Source organism: Choristoneura fumiferana, chromosome 23 (genome assembly GCF_025370935.1).
Source record: "Choristoneura fumiferana chromosome 23, NRCan_CFum_1, whole genome shotgun sequence".
Lineage (NCBI taxonomy): Eukaryota > Metazoa > Arthropoda > Insecta > Lepidoptera > Tortricidae > Choristoneura > Choristoneura fumiferana.
In genome coordinates this window covers 14,464,893-14,492,475 of record NC_133494.1, presented here as the reverse complement: position 1 = coordinate 14,492,475, position 27,583 = coordinate 14,464,893, and the positions used below count along the sequence as shown (strand labels likewise).

Genomic DNA, 27,583 nt, shown 5'->3' with positions numbered 1-27,583 from the left:
ACGAAGTCCGAAGCGTGGTCTGAATGACTTGATAATATAGGAAGGCAGTGTTTTCGTTTTTTTTAATAAGCACAGTACGTTCATCGATAATTTTTAATGTTTTGATTTGGTTTTTACGATTCCGAAGTCCTACAAAGAACCCAAATAGTTTCGCCATGTTCGTTCGCGGCTTAGTTTACTCTTGTGTTAGGAAGTTAAAATGTTGCGTGAATATTTATGTACCTAGGTATATTAACAGCAGTATTTATTGCAGTCTATGGGCGACGGTAATCACATAATATAAACGAGCAGACTGTTCACCTGATGTTATATACAGCAACCAAAAAAAAAACTGGAATCAATGGAGATTATGGTCACCCTACTCTTTCAATCTTTATTTTCATGTTGATTGACTTTGACGTAATGTAACATTATTACTCATAATCAGGGGTCGGACAAAATGTGCGGATGACGTAAAAATGACGTAATCTTGCACACAAGATGATGTTTTTATTTAAACTTCCGTGTGACATGTAGTAACAAAGTAGCATTAATGAAGTAACAAAATAATCGTACATAAATCAATGGAATTCAGTGAATAAAATAAATTTTATATCGTTTAATAAAGAGGTTGATAAATGATGTGATAATTGTTTATGAAAATCAAAAATACTATTTGATATCACCCTATAAGTGGTTTGACGTCATCGGCATTTTTTGTCCGACCCCTGCTCATAATTTTAGTATTTTAGCAGACGGTTTGTTTTCAAAAAGGTTGGAGATTAAAAAGCAGTGACCATAATTTTAAGTTAAAAACTTTTTAACATTAAAATAAATGAATACCCATAAGACATCAGTGTTTAAATTAAAGCATAAACAGATCACATCGCAATCATTTACTGAGTTAGAAAACAATAGTGTTGGAATCACGACCCCGAAATCATCCTGTAAAACATCAAGTGAAGCGTCTGCACGTTTGTCTGCTGTAAAAAAAATAGCTCTCCTACATATTATTATGACGTTAGAATCTATGAATATTATCGGACTGATATTTAATACAGCTGTAAATCATGATGTGCCTCGTAAAAGGCTATATACTGGTGTTAATTGAATCATAAAGTTTATGAAAAGGGCACGCCGTTTGACCTTTCAATTGACGTTGTAGTAACTAATATAGATCTATCACGTGAATTAAATCCAAGTTATTGATTTCAAAGTTTCGATTCACTATTCTTTCTTTTCAGAGAACAGATTTTGGAGGTAGGTTCTTGAGGAAAATAATGTCGGTAGTTTTGGTTTTTAAACCCCGATGCAAAAAAGGGGTGTTATAAGTTTGACCGCTGTGTGTCTGTGAGTTTCCCTGTAGCACCGTAGCTCTTGAACGGGTGGACCGATTTGAATGCAGTTTTTTTATTTGAAAGCAAGTTTTCTAGCGATGGTTCTTAGACATGTTTTATCAAAATCGATTCAACCGTTTTTGAGATATTGAACTTTGAAGTGACAAATTCGGGGATTTTCCGACTTTTTGTTGGGGATTAATTACCTATCTATCTTTATGTGTGGCCTGTAATATGAGCATATAATGAAAACATAGATCATTTTCGTCAAAATGAACAACATTGGTTCAGCGACTTTTAAAAATAATTAGTATTTTAAGCTTTATTACACTTTAAAGTTTATTCGAAGAAGCAATGTAAAGCAAAATGGTTGATGTTTGTATCATGACGGGCGACGTCAGTTGTGTTCTAGGATGGCGTACATTGATTGCAGTATTTAATTTGTATGAAAAAAGGGAAGATCTAAAGACTCCATTATTATAGAAGACTATGAATAATGTCAACATGAACACCTATTAATAACGTGATAACTAACATGTTACAAATACAATTACACCATTAAAATGTCATAATTACAATTATATTATCAATATGTCATAATTACACTACAGATCCAATAAAACTAATCACCATGATAAAATGTCAAGTTAAACGTATAAAATAATCAAAATAATACTTCAACAGAGTAGAAACATTCTTTTACTAGCCAGTTCCTAAGTTTACGCTTAAATAATTTAATAGGGAAAGGCCGTGCCAAGATAAGCTAAGTGATTGTGCCCCCAGCGAGTTTCGGCTTGTAATTTTTAGGGTTCCGTAGTCAACTAGGAACCCTTATAGTTTCGCCATGTCTGTCCGTCTGTCTGTCTGTCCGCGGGTAAGCTCAGAGACCGTTAGTACTAGAAAGCTGTAATTTGATTTGAATATACATATCAGTCACGCCGACAAAGTGGTATACAATAAAAAAAAGTAAAAAAAAATACGACTAACCCTATATTGTGGGGTATCGTTTGATAGGTCTATTAAAACCATTGGGGGGTTGCTTAGACCATTTTTCTATTCAGTGGTCTGTTTGCGAAATATTTAACTTTAAAGTGCAAATTTTCATTGAAATCTAAACTGTTGGGTAGAAAAATTGTAAAAAATTCAGAATGGTAGTAAATATATCAAATTTACAAGGAAAATTTTATAATAGCGGCTAAGATTGCTTGAGAATTATTAGTAGTTTAAGAGTAAATAGCAGCCTAAGGTATAAAATATACCTAAACTTGGAAGATTCAGTACACAATACGAAATCCTTATTAACGAAAAATATTATTTGATTTTTTCGTAATGGCTACGGAACCCTATCGTGGGCGCGTACGACACGCTCTTGGCCAGTTTTATAGATGATGTGGCACCACATTAGTAATAATCTGCAAAGTTTCAGCCCACTAAACTCTACAGTTAAAAGAAAAAATAATAAAATGTAAGTGGCCAGTATTTACCTAGTGTGCAACAATACACGTTTCGCTAAAGAGGTTTCAAGCATTCCGCTTTATATTATAGCATTTTAGGATGTTTGTGAAGTAAGCTATATGTAAAGATTCTTCCGTGTTCTCCCTCAGCAATAATTTTGAAAAATCACTTAGCTTATCCTGGCACGCCCTTTTTGATGTTATCATGCAAACGAACCTTACCAAATTAATTAATACCTATACCAAATTCCAATCAATTTTTATTGATTCTTTGATATTATTTTTGTTGATTAAAAAAAAACTGTTTATTTCACTAAATTACAAAAATTGAGGCGTTACCTTGTGTAGGTTTATCAATGAACTACTTACTCACAATATTTTGAAAGCTTTTATTTAACTTGCAATGTATGTTTTTAAAAGCTTTGACTTAGTTTCACCTGTTTCTTTAGTTATTTGTTTGTTTAAATTGTTTTTTTTTAACAAAAAGCTTATTTACCTTACTTCTTGGTTAACAACTTGCATTACAGCAACGTCAGTACGACACATATGCGAAACCCATCCTCCTCGTCTTTCGAATAAAATTATATGTTGAAATTTATGAAATTTTACATTTTTTAATAGATATTATGTAATCTGAAGGTTCTAAGGCAGATTGGAAATATTATCATCATTACTTACTGTAATTATTCCTTATTTTACATCTTTTGTTTTATCAAAGACGGCCTTCCAATGTAAAATAAAAGATAACTTCTGTCGCATATTTAAATAAAGACCTAACATAATATTTTTGTGAAGAACCATTTACATATATTGCACTTCGCAAAGAGAGAGCTGTGAAAATATTCAATGTGTGGTTAGTTTTATGTAGGCAAGGAATTATTTTTTGTACCTATTCTTATATTTTTGGGTACCTACAAGATAAAAGAGGCGATAAGCTTACTTAAGCATTTATTCGGTGCCATAGGCACTGACATAAATTGACGGTCGTCGTCGTCGTCTCGTGATCATGGCGCATGGAACTGTACCGAAATATCGAGCTTCTCTAAAATATTCATTTTATTTTTGTACGTGGAACAAAACCCGAATTTAAATAATAAAATTAGTAAAGACCGCGATAGTAAAAATATTGTACTGAGACATAAATGTGACATAAAATCGATTGATAAAGAAAGCACACGAGATAACATTTTTATTCTTCCTATTATTATTTCCTTGTAAATAATAAATGCTACCACCAAAACATCTGCAGACACGCACTTGTAATACAAGATATATTTTCCTACAACGAAACATAATGTTCGGAGGACGCGGGCAATAAATAAGAGTGAATTACGAACAGACTAATTTACCGCTTGTTACTGTTTGCCTGAGTATTTATCGCGGCGCTAAACAAACAATAATACAAGGTACGGCCGACAAAAAAGTAAATAACTCAGTTGCTGCCGGCAAATAATCCCCTTTATTCGTAAAAAGTCGTCGATCTTACTAATATTGTAAACTGTTGCCAGCTATATCTGTAAAATGTTCGTTTATGGATTTGAGCTACAATATTTCTTTTCGCGATAAAAATTATCCTTTGTCCTTCTAAGAATCTCAAACTTAATACTTACTTCTTGTGTGTGTGTGTGTGTGTGCGTGCGTGCGTGCGTGCGTACGCGTGTGCGTGTGCGTGTGCGTGTGCGTCTGCGTGTGCGCGTGTGCGCGTGTGCGCGTGTGCGCGTGTGCGCGTGTGCGTGCGTGTGTGTGTTCGTGTGTGTGTGTGTGTATTTGTAAGCACGGGCATTGATATCTATTTATTTTATTACATAGATAAAATAAACTACTTACGTTCGAAATTCGAAACAAAACTTAGTATAATTTAAAAATTGCAAGGAGTAATTTTATTATTAGAAGCTTTTATTTAGTTTCACCTGTCCCGTTGTCTGTCTGTCTGGCTGTCTGTCTGCCTGTAGTCAAATCTTGCAAGTTAAATTTGACCAGCTTCCAGTAGTCTGATTCACTTGAAATTTGGAATACTTATGTAAATTGCGTGACAATACAATAATCTAGTAGTGACATCCTGGTAGTCCAGCCAGGATCATCTCCGCAGTACGGACTCTTCAACGGTTAATAGCATCGACTTGAAATTTGGTATGCAAGTGTAGTTTGGGTGACAATGCAAGTGCAGTCAACAAAAAGTACAGTCAGCAAAAAAAGCTTGTATTAAAAATGTTTTTTTATGGTTAGGTTAGTTTTTTACTTACTAACTTTATTTAGTCTAGCAGTGACCGTGGACGTGGACCGTGGACCACAAAAGTGTAGACTTTTGAGTCAGAAGCGAGAAAAAACATTTCACGATCCTCGTCAGGCATAAAAAAAATTACATTTACCTATTTATTTTGACAGCACAAGTGCTTCCTGGACTTTTGAAAAATATAAAAACGTGAGAGGAAGCCTCTTCTCTCTCTCTCTTGGGCCGTAGTTCCCACTTGGTCCCAGTGCGGATTGGTAATCAATCAATTTAATGAATGTAATCTCTTTGTCCGCCAGGTGGTAGCAAGCGCGCTACTCGACTGACGGTGGCCACAGCCATTGGCATCTGGGTTCTAGCTGCCCTCCTCGCCACACCAGCGTATGTTGGCTCGTACGTCAGAGCCTTCGTCGTTAATCCCACTACACAGGTATTTTTTTAACACTATTTAATTAGTTACATTAGTTTAATTAGTTAAAAAAAAGCCGTGGTGGCCTAGTGGTTTGACTTATCGCCTCTCAAGCAGAGGGTCGTGGGTTCAAACCCCGGCTCGCACCTCTGAGTTTAACGAAATTCATGTGCGGAATTACATTTGAAACTTACTTAGCTTTGCGGTGAAGGAAAACATCGTGAGGAAACCTGCACGAACCTGCGAAGCGATTCAATGGTGCGTGCGAAGTTCCCAATCCGCACTGGGCCCGCGTGGGAACTGTGGCCCAAGCCCTCTTGTTCTGAGAGGAGGCCTGTGCCCAGCAGTGGGACATATATAGGCTGGGATGATGATGATGATGATTTAATTAGTTACACCGGTGACCGTATTGCCTAACGTTTCTGACGCCCGCGATCGCAACCAAATGACAGGTTTCGCTTACAGAAACTGTCATTTGATTGCGATCGCGAGCATCAGAAGGGCCAATCAACTATTTTACCGACACTTTGGGCGACTCCTGCGTTACCAAAATTGTCTCTGGCGTTACCAAAAAATCGTACTTTCAACAAGATATTTCACGGTTTAATAGGTTGAACTTACGTAGGATGACATGTATTCATGTACACCCTCTATTAAATTACAGAAAAAACATGTTTACTTACAAAAATCTGCAATTGTTTGAAAAATGTCGCGGACAGATTAGAGTGGGTAAAAAAGTTGATTGGCCCAGAAACGTTAGGCTACGGCTTCTGTACTGTGGTTAGACCAGTATGTGTCTGTGGCATTATAGCTCCAAAAAGGGTTGTTTTCATGCGTTTTCTGTGCTCTCTAGATCAATCGAGATTATTCTTGGCTAGGTTTTTAATATCTGTTTTTGAGATGTTGAACTTTGAAATCACCATGTTGGAGGTTTTGAAGTTTTAAAATTGGTTAGGTGTTTAATTGGTGGGACGGATATAGGCTGGGATGATGATGATGATAGGTGTTTATGAACCAGTAAGTACCCACTTTGCACACTTTCAAACTTTAGAAATTTTACTTCCCGCTTTTCTTATTTAATTTTACAGTTTCAGCGACAGAACTAAAGGTTCCGCTTGTCATCCTTCGTGTACAGAACCCTTACTTAGAACCCTTAAAAGTGACAAAATACAAGCAATAACATTTCCATTACTCATAATGTACTCGTACATGATGTTAGTTAAGTAAATAACCTAAAACCTAAAAGTAGTTAGCTCAGGATTGAGATTAAAATCGATTACATTATAATTCATAACACGTTGTGTTTTTTTATACTTTTTTTCATTTTCACTGTGCCCAGTCTAAAAGTTACGAATGCAGCATACGCTAATTATTAAATAATTAGCAAGGTTGCACACTATTTTGATAATTTTGATTCGATTTGTAGCATTCGAACATGGCGGATGTAGACAATATCTAATTTTGTTATTTCTGTTTCTTTGGCTAGTTGAAGTATAATTTTGATAGTGTTTTATGCGGCGATTAACCTTAACAGTGAACAGTGATCACAAAATTCAATATTGTTCTCGTGTCTGACTTTTTTTAATGCACAAGTTGTCTCCACGTGGTTTCTGGAATTTTACTATCAAGTTACAATCACCGTACAACGTCCCTCTCAAAGAGAGTTTACTTTGGCGAAATTGTTCTATTAATTAGGACAGAAAAGCCATATTTCAAAAGAGAAGAAGAAGAATGATAATTTAATACTGGCCGCTTTTCTGTCGGTTTCATTTTGTTCTAAAAATAGCGAAGCACAACTTAGAGCGTTTTCAGATTATCCGATCCGATATCGGTATCGGACTCCGATAAGATATCGGGCGAAGTAAAATGTATGAAATATGAGTCGATATCGTATCGGATAATCTGAAAAAGCTCTTACAAGTAAAAAATTCAGTGTTGAGAGTTCAAAATTATTTAAGTAGGATTGTTGACTTAGAAAACTACATGTTTTTTTTTTGAATAATTATGATATCTGAAAAAAAGGCAATAAACTAGCTTAAAATAAAAAAGTCTGTTGGTGCGTCTGAGGCTTCCATTTATTTAATTAACATCTTGTATAAGTTCTACGGTTACTCAGTATACATACACACAAGGTACTCGTAAAGTTCTCTGGTTGCAGTGAGAAATTACTAACTCGGATACAGAGTGCAAACATGATACTTTTAATGTTGGCTACCTATTTATTATACTAGAATTATCCTGGAGGACTGACAGTGACTTAACAACTTAGGTAGGTAAACGTGAAACGAGAACTTAGGTAAACAACTTAAAAAAATAGAAAAAATCGTATAAATATTTGCAATCTACATTTAAGTTTAAAGCAGAACTTATTTTATTGTGTGGTTAGTTAGGTTCATACGTAGACAAAGGCTTCATAATCTCAAAAGGGAAAAAAACAGAACCATTATGGGACCACTTGCGTGTCGTCCGTCCGTCTATCACAACAGATTTGTTCCGAAACTAGTGATTAAGTTGATTTTTGGTACACTTTTAAGTCGATGACTAAAAGAAGATCGTGTAACGTAAATAAATAAGGAAAGAAAGTTTGCTATATCGTGTAGTACTTTAATTAAAAGGGTTTGTTCTTACAACAAGACCATAAAACAAGCGACTTTAACCGAGACGTTCATATAGCCACCCGATCCGGTACGGCGAGGGTGGATAGACACGTCGAGGGGAAAATGAGTTTAATTCTCGAGTTTTACACTCTGCTTTTCACTTCGATTGAGAGGAAATTAAGTAGCAACAGTGGAAGCAATTGTTCACTTACTAGGTACCTTTTATTTTTCATGCGTTGATATATTAATCTAATTTTTTAGTGATTTTTTAGTGTGATGAATTTTAATTGGTTTGATTGATTTTTAGTTTCATATAAAATAAAAAGTATTAAGAAAATATTTAGAAACTTTTTTGTTTGTGGCTGTTGATGCCCGATTACCTTGATTTTAGACGAAGATTTGACTTTATGCACTAGAGCATAAGAATGTCATTTTATAACCTAGAACCAGCATAAAATATACCTACGAATTTTACGAGCATGACAAGTGAAAAATATATTCTTGACGAATTTAAGATAAATTGGTAATATTATAAAAATGGCAAACATTTTCTTTAGTCTTTTTGTATTTTTATTTCAACTCCAAATTCGTTACTTTAACGGGTACGGGTTTTACGGGTATCGGGGTTGTATTATCGATATGGCAAACATTTACCATTTTCGGGCATTCCCGAGCGAATTTTAGCGAAATCCCAGAATTTCAATTCAAAAACCGTCTCTAACAATCAACGCAAACAAAGATACAGGAAAACGCTAGTATATACCACAACTAAACTTACCGCAAAGAAAATCTATCGTTAAAAAGCTCTAAAGTAACACGCTCACTAAATCAATTTTCTTTTTATCTAAAACCCAAACAATTGAAAACGTGTTCGGGAGAATCACCGAACAACCAATAAATCTGCTAGGTAAACAGACTCCCTGTTAAAATACACTGCACGGACTTTTTACTGCCTAAATTCTGATAGTGCCGTTAAATTTTATGATCTCAATAAGGATACGGCAGCTGAATCGCTATTTGCAAATATTTGGGGTTGGGCAGACAATGTCGTTAAATGTTTATAGCCTGATTGAATGCTGGTAAAAGTGAAAGGCGGAAAATTTGATGAGGCTGGAAGTGTCTTTTCTTGTTAATACAAATTAATTAAATACACGAAATAGTTATTTGTGTCACAAGGGAGCAAAATGGTGTATTTACGGCGAGGGCGTACATTGAATCCAGAATGTAGCGAAGGATTCTAAAATAGAATCCTGAGCGTAGCGAGGGATTCTAAAGTAGAATCCTGAGCGTAATGAAGGATTCAAGTGTTAACGCCCAAGATGAAAATAATTTTGCTCCCGAGTGGCTCATACAACTTTTCACACCGAGCATTAAGAAACTTGAAAAAAAAAATCAAAGTAAGCCCAAGACTCGAGAGCAAGCATTTGAATTTTCCATACGTAAGATCACCCTCAACCGGGGATAGAACCCGTGACCTCAAGCTTTGTAGTCAGATTCTCTAACTGCTGGGTTATCCAGTCGTCAAACATATTGATTTAAGTACCTGCTAAACTTGTCACTTTCCTCCACAGTTCCTTGTCTGCTACCCCTACCCGCCGGAATGGGGGGACAACTACCCAGCTACCATGGTGCTGATCAGGTTCCTGGTTTACTACTCTCTGCCCTTGGCGGTCATCGCGCTGTTTTACATTTTGATGGCCCGTCACCTAGTACTGAGTACGCAGAACATGCCTGGAGAGATGCAAGGGACGCAAAGACAGGTACGAATATTTTAATATTAAACATGATGAACAAACCCCTCCAATCCTTATAGTAAACTCCAGGGACTTGGGGGCTTGTAGCGGGCTTTTTAAGCCGATGAGAGCCCTGCACTGTCTGGGCTCTTCCTGCCCAGCCGTCCATAATGGATTTTTCTCGACTGCACGTCCTATTACTTATAAAGCTCTTCATATATAATTTTAAAAAACTTTGTCTTTAGCCCTTAATGCGGCTTAAGCCCAAAAAAAAAGTATTCAAGAGTAGAAAAATGCCTGCCTTTTCAAAACCCTGATCCATTTAATTTTGTATTGACTGTATTGATGCTATTTACCCATACAACGCCATCTTACTACCTCTTGATTACCACATGACCTACCACGAACTGCCGTTAATTTTTTGTCGCCATCTAGTGAAAAATCGCAGGAATCAATATAGCCAGTTGCATTGCCAGGGTTAAGGAGATAGTGGCGTTTTGTATGTATGAGCCAAGGTATCTGTTATCTCTAGCGTAGGACTTCTTTAAGATGTCATAATGGCATTCGTACTCAATAATGGTTTCACTGGTTCGTAATTATGATTGGGAATGGAGTTGTGCTGAGATGCACCGAACCAATCAAAATCATTGGTATATAGAAACAATCGGGATAGATTTAAGCTAAATTTTGAAACGCTCCGTGCATCCTGAAGCTTATTGCGGAGATTTGTGCTACACGCTTTTAGGAAAAAGTTTGAAGCGACACAATTACTAAATAGATACGGAAGACCGTAAGCGCTGCCAACACAAAAAATTGTAAAGTTTCTTGCCAATACTCAAAACGTTCACCACAATAAAACGTACAGGGATGTCAGACGGCCACTTAGAAATCCTTGTGCCGAGCTGGCTAAAAGCTGGTACTTAAAACGAAAAACTGGTACCCCTGTGCTCCGCTGCAGCGCTGCCAACACTGATATATACACTGTGTCGGAAATCGCATCCTAGTGAAAAAAATATACATTTCAATTTCGTGTACCGTTAATAGAGGGCAGTAATTATCGAACGCACCGAAGAAATATCACTTGATTTTTTTTTTATTATATTGCATTTTGGATATAAAATGTAAAATATATTGAGAAAAATACATAAATAATTCAGGACGAAGATTTATATTGGAAACGAGGCTTCGTTCGCTCAAACAAACCATAGAAAAGAAGGTCAACTGCCAATCTGGGTATTTTTGCATACAAGGACTGAGTAGTCTTGGTACACGGTACACGTAACACTAAAAACTAGTATGTGTACCAAGAAGTTGGTACGTCTGACATCCCTGAGAACGTAGGCGTTACTTGGCAGTTCCCGAAGCAAGTCTCAACAATGCTCGTCATTGCTTTGCAAAGTTACACAATGGCAACATTTTAGTACAATATTGGAATATCTCCAATATTATATTGACGGTCTATCATGTAATATTGTGCTGTTACATTAACTAACGGCCTTTGATATCCTTGACTTCCAGTCCAGTTACCCTGTAAAAGGGGGTTTATTTCTGCTATTCTTAATTATACAAAAAAACAGCTGCATGACGAAAAAAAAATATTACAGTTCTTTAAGACCCGTATCGTAACCAGAATGTTACAGAATCCGAAACCACCATTATATGTTTAATTTGCCTAATTATCAGATGAGATAGCGAACAATGGATCAATCAATTTTGAATGAAATAAAAGAGGTTAATAATAAAAAAACTCTTAATTTTGTTTTCGGAAAAACATCAAAGTCAAATTAGGAGTACCTACAATTACAAGTAATACCTATTAGACGGATAACTTCTCGTTTTACTAATTTTTGAAAATTACATTTCCCATTTCGAAACCAATTACGAAGTTTGGTAACGAGGACTAACGTTGCCCGTTTTTGACACACTCTTGTTTTTAAATTAAAGAATACTTGTGTCGAGAACCTAGCTACACCTCTTTATCTGTTTTGTTACCAAGGGCTAAAAATACGTTTTTCTTCCTCACTATCGTAAAACACGATTTGTCAACACGATGATCTCTCTCATCAAACATCAGTATAATTTACGAGTCATATTAATACTTCAAAGCAAAGTAGGTACAACATTTAGTGCTTCATAATAATTAGTTAGTTCCAACTATAACTTTAAAAATTTCACCATTTTACAACTATAAATTTTTAGGGTTCCGTAGCCAAAATGGCAAAAACGGAACCCTTATAGTTTCGCCATGTCTGTCAGTCTGTCGGTCTGCCTGTCTGTCTGTCTGTCGGTCTGTCTGTCTGTCTGTCCGTCCGCGGCTTTGCTCAGAGACTATCAATGCTAGAAAGCTGTAATTTTGCACGAATGTATATATAAACTATGCCGACAAAATGGAACAATAAAAATAAAAAAGTAATTTTTTTTAGAGTACCTCCCATAGAAGTAAAGTGGGGGTGATTTTTTTTCTTATCCAACCTTGTAGTGTGGTGTATTTTTGGATAGTTCTTTTAAAACCATTAGGGGGTTGCTAGAACGATTTTTCGGTTCAGTGATTTGTTTGGAAAATATTCAACTTTAAAGTGCAAATTTTCATTAAAACCCGGCGTCCCCCCCCCCTCTAAAATCTAAACCGGTAGGTGAAAAAAATTTGAAAAAATTCAGGATGGTAGTAAGTATATCAAACTTGTAAGAAAAACTATAATGGTTAGTTTTCTTGAGAATTATTAGTAGTTTAAGAGTAAATAGCAGCCTAAGGTATAAAATATACTTGGAATATCCCGTACAAAATACGAAATCCTTAGAAACATATTACATATTTTTTATGTAATGGCTACGGAACCCTATTTCGGGCGTGTCTGACACGCTCTTTGCCGGTTTTTTAAATAGAAAACTACCTTATGGCTTAGACATGATTAATTAATTAATTAGTCAATTTTATCATGAGATCCACGAGGCACGCCGTAATTAATAATCTGGAATTGATCCGAAAAGGTCAACGATTAATACGATTAGCCAGTTTATTAATAAGTATTTAATTCGAGGTATCTTATAAATGAAAAAAAAATCAGATTAATTTTTACATAGTACAAAATAAAGCCACTTCCTGCCGCCTTTACGCTTAGATCTTTTCATCTACCTAAGCGACGAATTTTAATGTGGTGTTCATTATCAGTTACAATTTATTCACTAAAGGTTTATATTTTGATACATATATGTACCTAGATACTACAGCGACGCGCTCCGGCTTGGCGCGGGTATATATTTTGGAAAATGGAAGTGAACAATGTGAAGTGCCTTTGATTAGAGACCTTTTTTAAAATAATCCCGTGCAAAGCCGCCAGTTACTATAAGGCACTAGCTTTTGCCCGCGGCTTTGCCCGCGTGGAGCTCGGTTATCGCGCGCTGTTCCCTCGGGAACTGTGCATTTTTCCGGGATAAAAAGTAGGCTATGTCACTTTCTAGCCCATAAACTATCTCCATGCCAAAAATCACGTCGATCCGTCGCAGCGTTTCGACGTGAAAGACCGACTTACATACAAACATTACAAACACACAAACTTTTCCATATGGATTTAAATGTTGAATTTTCATTGAAATTTCTTTTTTAGAACTTTCATTTCTAAGTTAGCGTCCGGTCAAACCTAAAAGCGACAGGAAAGTGTGTACCTACCCGATACAGACTAATGGGTCCGGCAAACACTGTGGGCGTGAAGGACATAAATGTAGGACATGTGATATAAAAAGGCACATAAGCTTTACAAATCCGTGCGACCAGCGACCCGCCGAGCGTTTTCTTAGTTCATTGCGTGTGCTAAAAGGTAATCACATGTGCTGGTAGCGTGTCAAACGCGCAATGAAGAGAAATAAGGGTTGTGGCATCGCTGGTTACATGTAGTTGTAGAGTCAATGGTTTGACCGCTAAATAACATTGTTGTATAGTCGGCTTGAGTATTGCTTGACAATGCCGTTTTTATGATAATGTCCAATGGATTGTATAATAAGTTACCTGAATTTATAAGAGCATGTGGAAGGCAAGAGTTTAAGAAACTTTTATTCAATTTTTTTACTCAAAATGGATTTTACTCTATAAAAGAATACTTAGGGGCTGTTTCACCATCCACTGATTAGTGTTAACTGACGGTTAAATGTGATGCCGTCTCCGTCTATTCGAACAAAACAAATAGAGACGGCATCACATTTAACCGTCACTTAACACTAATCAATGAATGGTGAAACCAGCCCCTTAGATTATAAGCCTCATAATACTTATTCCCGAAGCCGAAGCCGAAGCCGAAGCCGTGGTGGCCTAGTGGTTTGACCTATCGCCTCTCAAACAGAGGGTCGTGGGTTCAAACCCCGGCTCGCACCTCTGAGTTTTTCGAAATTCATGTGCGGAATTACATTTGAAATTTACCACGAGCTTTGCGGTGAAAGAAAACATCGTGAGGAAACCTGCACAAACCTGCGAAGAAATTCAATGGTGCGTGTGAAGTTCCCAATCCGCACTGGGCCCGCGTGGGAACTATGGCCCAAGCCCTCTTGTTCTGAGAGGAGGCCTGTGCCCAGCAGTGGGACGTATATAGGCTGGGATGATGATGATGATGAATATTTATTAAAGTTAACTGTAATTAACACTGAATATTTGCATGCCCATTAGCAGGCAGAATACACTGCACACAAATTGTAATACACATCAACATCCGCTTGACTTTATTCTAGCAAATAAAGTATATTTTGATTTTGATGATTTATCAATGAACTACAAAGTACCTAGCAATTTACTCCACTTCTACACGTGTAAGACTGAAGAATGTGTCTGTACGACACGTTGTTTCTTTTTTTCTTTTTTTTTCCTTAAGAGGCACGGTAAGTACCCCAAAAAAAACCTGACAATGTTAAAAATTAAATTAGACCACACCCATTAATTTTTGTTAGAAATACCATAAAAATAAAAAAATCCGAAAAGATAAAACTGCGCTCCAGGAATCGAACCTGATTCGTCAACATTCCGTGTTGTGTGTCAAATAAAAAATATTTACAACGAGAAGCTGTAAAAATAAAGACAATACGAGAAGTAAATAAAACGGTACTTCCATACTGACTTATAGAATATAATCCCTATAAAATAAACGTATAATATGTGTATTAATGGGCGTTTATTGTTCGAACATTATAGATTATAGACAATAGTACAGTGTTGCGGAATTCTTAACTTCTGAGACGGAATCACATTAGACCGATTTATTCAACTAGTAACCAGTTTAGACAATAGGACGTGCATAAGATAAACAATAATAGCTTTACAATGGGACCGATGACCCAACGATCAGGTCAAAGGGTCCATCATAAAATACATCTAACTGCTCGGAAACCGATCGCAACAACACAACAAACTGGCAATAACATTGAGCGAAAACCACTACGTTTTATTCGCGAATCGATAACTTTTTAGGCAAATTAGATTCGGCAACACTTTCGAGAGTTTACATTATCGTTTGGCGCGTACCCAATATTTCTGAGCGCTTCTAACGGCCATCTGCTGCGGAGTTGTTATTGGTTGTATTTGCACGGTTTCGTATTAGGAAAATCTGCTGGGCTACTACGGAACTCGAAACTCGAACTTCGTATGTTGCCATCCCGCTGACGCTTATACTATTTAATACGAGGTCGAGAGGGACGGTACGATACGAACTTGGAGTTTCGAGTTTCGTAGTAGCCCAGCTGGACGGTATGCAACTGCGGTTTCCAATTCGCACTGGGTCCGCGTGTGGACTATAGCACAAGCCCTTTGTACTGGGAGGAGGCCTATGAGCAGCAATGCGAAGTATTGGGAGGGTGCGAAGTACTAGGTGGGGGTAATGAAATCTATCGCAGCGCTCATAGTGGCCAAAAGAAGAAATAATCTAGGCTCTACTCTATCATCTGTCATACTCATATGAATCTTTCATAACAAACTGAGCTTAACGCTAACTCGAGATTTATGTGTTTCCAGCAAGTAGCCATAAGTAAACAAACCCTGACATAACGAAAATAACATACAACACACTTTTTGAATAAATTTTACTAACCTTATTTAATTTTAATGGCCAAAAATGAATTCACAACATTTTGTCCACCAAAATCACGGTATCACAGTAATTTTGTATTATAAACTAATACGTTACAGGTTTGATTTTTGCCACAATGTCGCGATGAAATTTCAAAACGTCAGAGCATCAGAGCCAAAATAGTTGCGGACGCATGGTGGCGCTGAGGTCGTGCACAGAGCCAATAGCACAAGCCCTTTGTACTGAGAGGAGGCCTGTGAGCAGCAATGCGACGTATAAAGGCTCTGGTATTCTATGTCTCTACATAGAATAGTTTTTATTCCGTAAAAGTGCATGGATAGCTCGCGATGGCGGTAGACGAACTCTTTGCAGACAGGGTCATGGGTGGGATGATGGTGATGACGATGCTACTGCGAGTACACCTTATGAACATCTATTTATTTTATACAACAACAATTAACAACAATTATGCTCAAGAACAATTATGACTTTGTACCTATAGCAGTCGAGACTGCTGGGCCGTGGTGTGTCGAAGCAAAGCGTTTCATTAGGGATCTGGGGCGGCGTATGAGGGACAGGGGCGGCGACCCGCGGTCCGGTTCTTATCTGGTGCAGCGTATATCGTTAGCGATTCAGCGGGGCAATGCGGCAAGTATTTATGGTACGTTTGGGTCTGAATTGCATCGGTCCGGGGATTGCTTTGGGGTTTAGGTTAAGTTAGGTTAGACTAATGACGAAGCATGTTGCGGATCTACAATTTGTTTTGTTGACGAAGCCTGTTGCGGATATTGTTTTGTTTTTTTTAAATTAATTGTCACTTGTTTGTATATTGTTCCCAAGACTTAACAATAAATGACTATCTTAACAATAAGTATACAATATCAATTTTATATTATAGCCTAAATTGAATAAAGATATGGGGGTTTATTTTATACTGGCTGTTGTCCGTGACCCTATCTGCAAAGTTCGTTTTCACTTCTCATGCTCGTAAAGTTTGTGTTTATGCTGGATCTAGGCGACATTAAATGACTTTTTATGCACTAGTGCATAAAATAAAATCTTCGTCTAAGACCAAGGTAATCAGGTGTCAACAGCCACAAACAAGTTAATTTATATAAAATCTAAAATCAATCATATCAATCAAAATAAATCAATAGAACTAAAAAAATATAATTATATAGTAATGCATGCCCTAGTACTTAAGTGAACAATTGTTTCCACTGTTGCTATTTCGTTTCCTCGCCATCGAAGTGAAAAGCAGAGTGTAAAACTCGAGCATTAACCCCATTTTCCCCTCGACGTGTCTATCCGTCCTCGCCATACCGGCTCGGGTGGCTATATGAACGTCTTTGGTAAAATGGCTCGTTTTATGCTCTTGTTGTACAATCTACTATTATCGCTATCCCGAACTATCCAGTTTGAAGGGATAAAAACTATCCTAAATTTGTATTCCCGAACCGCAAACTGGCTCTATGGGCTCTATGGATTTGGTATGCCAAATTTCTTAGTCTTAACTAGTTCAGCGGTTTAAGCGGGAAAATGTACCAGACGCACACACGACAGAGTTACTTTTGTATTTATTTATAGTATTAGTACTACTTAGTATGGATTGGGATAAACTCAAAAAAACCGTGGTGGCGGCTTGACCTATCGCCTGTCAAGCAGAAATTCGTGGGTTCAAATTCCGAGCACCTCTGAGTTTTTTGAAATTCATGTGCGAAATTACAATTGAAATGTACCACGAGCATTACGGTGAAGGAAAACATCGTGAGGAAAAATGCACACACCTGTGAAGTAATTCAATGGTAAGTGAGAAGTTCCCAATCAGCACTGGGCCTGCGTGGGGACTTCGGGCCTCTCTCATTCTGAGAGGAGGCCTGTGCCCAGCAGTGGGATGTAAATAGGCTGGAATGGATGGATGGAACACGCGGCTTTCACTTGCATAAACCATTACAGCTTTTTGACGGTGCTTTTCAGAAAGCTACTTGACATTTTATACGACATAGCAGCACTTAGAAAATTACGCATTTTTAAAGAAACCTACATAATAACAGACAAGCTTTATAAATAAACTATTTAAAACCGCTCGATCAGAAAATAATACTGAATATTTGCCGGATATTAGGTAATTTGAACTTAACCTATGAGTAGCCTGACACTGACGTTTAATTAGGTTGTTTATAGTAATTATAAGATGAACTTGTGTTTTTTAGTCAGATTTTACTTTTCTGGCTTACGTATAGTAGTCCGCCGTTAAGAAGTAAATCCTGACACGTGTCACTCCCATACTGAATACGTCGAAACAGTCGAGCGAGCAGAGCGGTGGCGCGTAGTGTGCGTGTTGCGGCAGCCGCCAAGTCGCGTGCTCCTGAGAAGAAGGGCTACGAAATAGCCCGAAACATGTCGAGATTTATTTTACCACTTGAGGGTGCTGTTACAGATATACGTATGTGTTTAAAACGTACGGTTATTATAGATATCTTTCAAAGTCAAAATCAAAAAATCTTTATTCAATTAAGGCTATAAACACCTATAACAGCACCTATGAATGTCAAAAAATCTACCACCAGTTCGGGAAATCTCCATTGAGAAAAATCTGGCAAGAAGTATATATAAGTATTATTGAATCAGCGTAACATTGTACGGAGCCTTGTATGATTATAACAACATCATTAAGTCGTCAACATAAAATGCATTACCAGTAGCGTTTGCACGTGCACTCTGCATATCCAGATGCCACTTTATGTGTTGCATTTGCCAATGGAATTCAATTGCATACGTGTGTGTTCATGCATTGCGTTAGAGAGTAAGGCATGAAAGTCAAGGCGTTTTAAAATAATAGTATGTTATACTATATTCGTACTATCCAACGGAATATCATGCTGAATTGGAACCATTTTGTTCGTCCGTTTTTCTCTTTTCAAAGAACCTTAAATGTTACAAATAATGATAAGTATTCTTTCTTTCTATAATAGGTACGCTATGCTTAAAATTAAATATAGCACTTCAAACTTTTTTGATGATGTATTTTTATGTTAAAATTTCGAATGATTTTAGCAACGGCGGGTAGGTAGATAATAGGTTTATCTATTATTTAAATTTGCTTAAACGGAAGAGTTTCGGATTAGTTAACAGACACAAAGTTCGTAAAGGTACTCAAAGTAAACTAACTCAATCAGGCATTAATTTGTGATGGTCCATATCCATGAACTAGATAGGTACTAAGTGGACTTACCTTATATTTACTTAGTAGCAAGACTAGCAAATACCTATATAATAACTTCTTTTTTTTATTCGACTGGATGGCAAACGAGCAAGTGGGTCTCCTGATAATAATCCTGGTTAATTCAATATTACTCGTAAATAAAACAGACTTACTAATATTTTGAACATGAAACTATCGTGAGACTCAGTCATATTATATGATATTGTAGCGTTGCTCCTAGGAAGAAGGGCTACGAATTGGCCCGAAACATGTCGAGCTAAACTCGATTTAAGACGTGAGTTATCCGGTACAATATCATATAATAGACTTACCAATACATTGTAAGCAGGATCGCAATAAAAACCTGCTGAGATTGAGATATGAATTCGATCATTCATTACTTATTCCAGGCAACCGGCGTAGTGTCTAATCTAACGCCGACGTTCGTGATCGCATTCGCCATCTCTTTCTATCCTTATCTTATACCGTGTGTCAGAAAGAATTGGTGAAAATGATCGTGATTCCAAGTGTGTTAGATAATAAAGAATCGGGCCCAGAGGCCGTGCCTAACGTTTCTGACGCTCGCGATTGCAATCACATGCCAGTTTTTGCCCACGGCTTCGGCCGCGTGGAGTTCGGTTATCGCGCGCTGTTCCCTCGGAAACTGTGCACTTTTACGGGCTAAAAAGATGCCTATCTCACTTTTGGCCCATAAACTATCTCTATGTCAAAAATCACGTTGATCCGTCGCTCCGTTTTGACGTGAAAGACGGACAGACATACAAACACATTTATATTAGTACAAACAAAAATCATGATTCTTCCACTAAAATAACAGACTGCTAGCTTCTGGCTCGTCTAAAGTGCAATTGCTCATTTTTGAGCGAGACGTATCAAAGTAGAAGAAAAATATGTTTTTTTTACTTATATGAAATTTTCTCTAGGTCTGGGCGTATGTTGTAAGTATATCTACCTTTATTCTCAATTGTTCCACTTTGCACATATCGTGACTGTCGGCAATATCTTCATTGAATCGTACTATCTGTCTTGACAAGCTTGAATTAAACGAAATTTAAAGCAAATGTATTGCTGTTAAGTATGTGTTTTGTGTTTATTTAATGGTCGATCAAAGTAAGGTCGACAATAACCGTAACCTTTAAAGGAAATCAAATATCTACACTTTTTTATGTCGCACATACCTAACAAAAAGACTTTATCAGTTTACTGTTATTTGTTTTAATGTTCTTAAAAATAAAATAGTTATTATAATTCCCTTGTTTCCCGTTAATATATAACCATTATACTTAACCAGCACTTGTAGAAGTTAATAATAATAAAGAGCGTTTATACCTGCTGAGCTGGTAACGTTGCATTTTTTTTAGTTTTAATCGATTATTCCATAAAAATTTAATGAAAATTAAAAATGTGATCTGATAGAACTTTTCTTAATATACGAATAAGTATATTAAGTTAATGTGTCTACTCTAATAATTATTCGTGACAGACTTTTATTTTCTTTAACAACCGTTAATAAACATTTGTTCGTTTTTAAAGAATATAAAAGTCTATCACGTATAATTATTGGAGTAGACACCATTAACTTATTTATATACCTATTAAGAAAAGTTCTACCAGACCACATTTTTAATTTTTATCAAATTTTTATGGAAGAATAAAAAATGCAACGTTGCCAGCTCAGCAGGTATAAACGCTCTTAGCTGTATTAGATAACATCACGCGAATTACCCAATCTATGCACTCAATTGTAAAACGAAATAGCAATATGGCCGCCGCGTTCGCACGCACGCCCCGTGCGTTTGACAATAACTGAGTGCTTGACATTACAAAATTACAGTACGCTCGGTGAGGTATTTTGAGATGTTATCAAACCTTGGCGAATAGACCGCAAGGTTGTCAAGATCCGGGAAACCTAAAGCTAAGCGTCTTTTCAGATGCGGGCTCGGAGGAAAGTGGCTCTGACCGTCCTCGCGTTCGTCCTGGTCTTCGCAGCTTGCTTTTTGCCTTCGCACGTCTTCATGATGTGGTTCTACTACTGGTGAGATTCTTTTGACCTTTGATTTTTAGAACCAAAGCTTTTAATTCAACTAAAAAGTAAAAACATTTTAAACTTCAATTTAATTTAATTAACACACAATAATACAAGGTGTTAATTAAATAACTACAAAAATTCAGACACCCAACAGTATTTTTTTTAATTTATGGTATTTATTAAACAAGCGCCTACTTTCTTTCTTCAATTGTTTTTTTTTTATTTTTTATTTATCTCGAATTTTCCTTTGTCTTGTGCTTGTCAAACTGCGCCTCAGTTGACCCGGAGAGCTAGCCGGCAAATTCATCTCGTGTGGAAACCTCTGAGTCACCCTCGCACCTTAATATTTGATTTACATGTTAATACTTAATTAAAAGTTCAATAGTCAGGACCCAGTTTTGGGTTGTACCAATATCAGTCAGTCGTATATTCGACTTTATTTTTAGGTTTGATTTTTTTATATATATTTACAGATTACTTTCATAGTTTGCCTTATCTTATTTATAAAATAGACAAAACACAAATGTTTCAAAAGAAGATAACTTTTATCATAAATGATAGATTAAGGAGACAACCTCAACTGAAGATACTTGTACTAGTTTTAATAATTAGAACCATTAATGTATTCAAATTTAATCCGTCCTCAAAGTCTAACGGAAACTAATGACGAAAACTTGACCAAAGTTGAAATTTAAACTGTAGGATAGGACTAACTTTCTGACCCAAGTCAATATTAGTTCAGCTTCCATCCTTATCTGAACTAAAATGACGTCAAGTTTAGGCATGTTAAAGCGGAGGTTTGAGTCATTTCCAAGTCACAGGGTTCGAAACGAGATCAAGATGTGAGCAAGATTAAGAATTTCGCGAGAGCTTGAGGTCCCGGGTTCGATTCCCGGCCGGGGCAGATATTTGTATGAATAATACGAATGTTTTTTCTCAGATTTTGGATGTTTAATATGTATTTAAGTATGTATTTATCTATATAAGTATATTTATCCGTTGCCTAGTATCCATAGTGCAAGCTTTGCTTAGTTTGGGACTAGGTAATTGGTGTCAAGTGTCCCATGATATTTATTATTATTATTATTAATCTGCAATCGACTTAGGTACCAACTGCACAAAAATACAACAAAAACAACTTTGCAGTCTCCATTTCGAAAGGGCATGAACTGGTTAAATTTTCCCGAAGCTTATTTAATTCTCTATTAGTTTAGTTTCATTTATTTATTCATTCGATATTATATTACTCGATATAGTCTTCACCAGCTTTACTTAAGGGGTTTGCTCCTGGTTAGCTCATGAGCAATGTCCCGTTAGATGGCGCTGTTATCAATAGTTCCTTTTTTCAGGTTTTTTTCGTAAATTATGAAGAATTATTTCACCAAAAACTAATGGCGGGAGTATCTAAGCGTAACCGATTTTTTGACCCCACACTCGAAATGAAATATTCCGCCAAAGCCGCAAACGAGGTGCTTTACTTTGAACGTCAATTGCGGCCGTATACGGACACTAGGAGCTCACGCACACACTCAAATAGACAGCGCCAGCTAGCGAAAGTCTATTGCGACACTTAGCTACCCGATCGGGGTACTCCTTCGAGTAATATTCTCATTTTTTTATCGAGTCACGAAATTTTGTACCAACTGTACTTTACTCGAAAATTTTACTACGACCTATAAAATCTATAAGTATTTTATTGATAATTAGAAGCAGGGTCTTGGATAACTGTTCGCATATTATAATACGAGCCAAACGCCTTTCAAGTGTTCATTATATGTGTACGATAAATTGAGAAATTACCGAGATTCTGACCACGGTTTCTTGTCTTGGTTGATGGTCTTGCTACTATTCAGGTTATATTTATAGTTACTTTTCGTAGTTACTACCATGCTAAAGTGGTCATGGTCGTCGGTTGAAAATCAGTAGCAAATCTACAGGACGAGTTTCTTGGGAAAATAGTGCGGATGTTTGTCCTTACCTTCCACGCCGCAGAGCTGGAGTTTGGAATTCGTAGTTGGCAATAGAGAGTGCTGCCACCAGGGCTCTTAGTCACCTTGTACGACACGCACAGGAATGCACAGGCAATCAAGTTTATCAAGGGCATCCGTAAGGCCACACTGTTACACATGCTCTTTAGTAGCAAGAAAGCATGCTACTATTGAGCAAATGCTAGCTAGTAGCATGTGTGAACAGGACATGCTACTATCGAGCATGCTTATTAGTGGCAAACTCGAGAGGGTGGAAGGGGGAAAGGTATTAAGCAAGTGTGAACGCGTTTGCTTCAGTCCAGTAACGAGCATGTGTAACAGTGCCTTTAGACATACCTAATATTTTATGAACAGTGCTTCGTGTAAGCTCTTTCTATCAAAAGAGGTAATAAAAACCATACAGAGTTTACTATCCTAATTATCATCATCATCATCACTCAATTTCTGTGGTAAGACTTTTGGTAGAGAATTAGTAATCATAAGCTGCTAATATCAATTATTAATAAGTTGCTAACCATGAAAAGAATTGACGAAGAGTTTATCTAGGCTTCTGCATCTGGATTTCTCAGTTCGTATATATAATTACTAGCTTAATCCCGCGGCTTCGCTCCCGCTGAAGAAAAAAATCTACTCTGTAGTGTAGGTATTCGAATTAAAAAAAAAACTTCTTGCACCTCTGCGATCCTCAAGGAATACGTTTGCCAAATCTCATGCATTTTTAGGCCATGTTTTGCCTTTATAGGTATAAATAAATACTTACGAAATACTTACATAACAGCAAAAGTTCACCCACTCGCCGATAACTGGTATCAAATTGCGGTAAAAAATTATCCCGTGCTAATTTTGTACCTACTTATATAAATTGATTTTGTTAGGATATCATAACCGATGATTTGGCACAATCAGCAGAAGACTACGAGCAGTTCCAAAATCATCTACACTCCCTTTGTTACCTTCGAGTCGAAAACAGTTGTCGATTCGTATCATATAACTACCTATTGTAAGTATTATCTGCTAGGATTTTTTTCCGATCCAGCAGGTTTGTAGTCGTGCGTACTGGATTATTGGCAGTGTTTCCTTTGGATGTTCGTGCGATGGAACTATTGCGTTTTTTTTGCATTAGTTCCTTTACAAGACTTGAAGGAAAAACTGCGTTTATTTTTTAGCCTTTGTTCCTTTCGCAGTAGCATCTTCAGTTCTTGCAAAGGTACAAAGGCGGAAAAATCCCGCAGTTCTTTCTTCAAGGTCTTGTGAAGGAACTAGAACTACCGCAAATAATCCGTCGTACTTGCAGACTACGGGCACGTTCAGTTTAGCTGACACGTCATCATCGGAGACAGATGTTGCATCAAACCTAATTCGAAGCAGTCAAGCTCATAGGTAGCTGAACAGTTTGATACTTTGTCACAGCAAGCTACAGCTAAAATGAGCATTTCTAAAAACGTTTGTACATTTGATTTGCGACTCCGATTTGGGTAAAAATTTGCAGGTAGATAGAGTGAATCGTTCACTCTGAGTTTAAATAACATAGTCTCCCGAAATGTCCCAATTATGGAAAGTTCCTTTTTTGTTACCGCAAATCCATAGTTTTGGTAACAAAAAAGGAAATTTCCATACAAACCAATTGGGACATTTTGAGAGACTATGTTATTACGGCTCAGTATCGTTCACTCTATATACCTGCAAATTTTTATCACAAATAGGAGTCGCAAATCAAATGTACAAACTTTATTTAGAAATGCTCAAATAGTTTTACATGTCCTCAAATACTAAGAGTAAAAAGGGAATGTCTTTACTTTGCTACTTTTTGAGCGCTCTTTGCCTGTAGTATCTACGGCTAACTAGTCTGGTTGACCGGGCAGGGGTATAATTAATTTGTAATTTTCCCGCTGGTACAGTAAATTCATATCCCAATAATCATGCCAATTATTATGCATTATAAATCAAGTAAGTATTTTGGAAACAATATATTTTTAGACACGAGTAATATTTACCTCGACGTTTCGGCAACATTACAGTGGCCGTGGTCACGGGTAGACTGAAGTGTGGGGTGACAAATAAAAATGACCAAGTGCGGGTAGTTCGAAGGACTCGCGCTGCTAGGCAGACTTGACACCCCACACTTCAGTCTACTCGTGACCACGGCCACTGTAATGTTGCCGAAACGTCGAGGTAAATATTACTCGTGTGTGTTAGCGTGATAAGTCCTGTGCGTGGTATTTTGATTAATTTCAGTTTCTTTTAATTATTTTGTTGCTCTATTCCTCTCATCTGATCAAGCACCGAGCAGGCTGCAATTACCAGGCCCATCACTGCCGTTCCGCCTGTGACAGTTGCAGTTCTACCATACAATCTTTTCTTTGGGGTAAGTAAAATGCAGTACGTCGCATTAGACAGCGTTTCAGAATAATTATCAGGATCAGGGGGTCAGGTCTGCTAGTGAACAACATCGGCATTAGATTCAGCTAATACTTTGAGAACAAAAAAAAGGTATAAACTTTGTGATACAAGTTAAATATGCCCGCTGTCCAGTCAATCAACAAGCCAACCGTACCACTAGCAAATAAAAAATATTGAGCTTGACTGTTAGTCAGTATCTAGAACCTACAGTATTTAATTTTGCCCTAGGTTTCTCTGCTGTCAACCGTGCGGCACAGTTAGATCTATGTGATACGTTCCTACATAATATAATAACATGCAGTACACGCCCTCCTCCACCTCCCTCCTACATGAAATAATATATATATCACACAATACCTAATAATAGTTATATAGTAGGTATTTGTGACAGCTAGTTGAGCTTGTGTGACATATACTATACATACATAATAACATATTGTTTTACATGGAAGAGAAAGAGAGCGGGCGTGTATGTAAACTTATTGTATAGATATTTATATGAGGTTCCGCAAATTAACAAGTTATCTGTCCCGAAGCAATGTGCAGCGTTCTTTTGACACGTCGCCATAGTAATGATAAGGTAATATAATATCCCCGTAGCAATTTTCATTGTTTATCTAAATGCGGTTCAAGAATAAAAATAATTATTATAATGTATGTAATAAAGTTTATTATTTATCGAAAGAACAACTCCATTATTTACATCACTGGTCATATGGCACATGTGCCTCATGGACGTACCAGTAAAGCCACGCATCAAGAGTCAAGGAACCTGGTAACATCGAAATTACTCAATTATTCAAGTATTTATTTCGTTCATCTCTATCCACTCAGGACAAGATAGATATACAATCGAATCAATCAAAAATATCACATATTATTACACGTCTTTCTAGGTCAGAATAAAAGTATGTGAAACACATTTTTGAAGCGTTATATTATACTACACCTCGTTGTTCCGGGGGGTCAATAGTTTGAGCGGCCCATTTAGTGAACGACATGTCATCGTCTACTAAAAGTACAATTTATATGATATTGGAAAATTGTAATGGTAGGTGTCCGTTATCTCACTCCATATCTCGGTAATGCTGTATGCGGCATCCTATAACGCCATAGCCCACTCCATGTGAATTACTGTCCGGATCTGGCAACTGTAGAGGCCTGTCCGCTAGCACATCCTTATAGTGTATTAGGGGATAGACCTCCAAAATTCTGCTCATCTCATCTATATTAGATATGTTGGCTGTGGTCACATGCCTTTCAAATGACCGGGTCCAGATGGGTTCGTGATCGAAAATCTGAACAAGCTATTACAATAATAAGTACCTTTATTTCGGACAATATGGCCCAGATTTTACGATGTAAACATTTCAGTCAAGCATATTGAGTGATTTTGAAAATTGACAAATTTGAAATTTGGGACACTAGATTGGATGAAAATAAATGTACAGCCAATAAGACAGTTTTGACCAACCTAACTTCTATACTTACTTAGTGCCTATAATATAATGCAAACTCAAAATGAAACATTATTATGATGCCACTATAATGAAAGCAGTGACGTGAAAGATACAATTTGTAAGCGGAGATTTTATAAAACTAGCTACTAGCCGCGTGCACCTACCATGCAATAGTCCTAAATACAAAAGTCAAGGTACCAGAAGCTTAAAAATATATAATTTGTAATAATAGTTACACATAATTAAAAAAAAGTAAGCTCACAATAAAAATTTATCAATATATGAACATATACAATTCTTCTGATTTTGGTTCTTGATTCTGGGTATCTGTATGCGAGATTGTCATTTTACACGAGTTTCCTTTTCTTCAGTAAGGCAACCTGACAGTTCAGTAGCAATGACACTCGAAAAAGAACGCCATACTACCTACTACAGTTAAATCGCGGCCGGCTCAGTCAAGAATGTCTCTAAAGCTAGACGTGAGCAAAGTCTAAACATGAGTGATATTATTATCGATGTCGATAGTCTTAGTCATCCTGTGACATAGAGCATAACACTAACTCGTTTGTTAAAAAAATTGAACGTATAATAATTCTACTATTTTTCTACTACATGTTTATGTTTCACGCAGAAGAAGATTAAAACTATCGCGAAAAGACTTGCGCTAGCACGTTACTAGTGACAAAACAATAAATAA

At 36.9% G+C, this 27,583-nt stretch overlaps 1 protein-coding gene across 1 annotated transcript in view; it reads left to right on the top strand.

Moving 5' to 3' along the window:
- Positions 1-27,583, top strand: part of LOC141441028 (neuropeptide CCHamide-1 receptor-like) — a 279,791-nt gene that overhangs the window by 233,480 nt on the left and 18,728 nt on the right. The window contains exons 4-6 of the mRNA XM_074105647.1: positions 5,300-5,430; positions 9,578-9,766; positions 20,941-21,044. Of these exons, the coding sequence (XP_073961748.1) occupies positions 5,300-5,430; positions 9,578-9,766; positions 20,941-21,044 (424 nt within the window). The remainder of the gene's footprint in view (positions 1-5,299; positions 5,431-9,577; positions 9,767-20,940; positions 21,045-27,583) is intronic.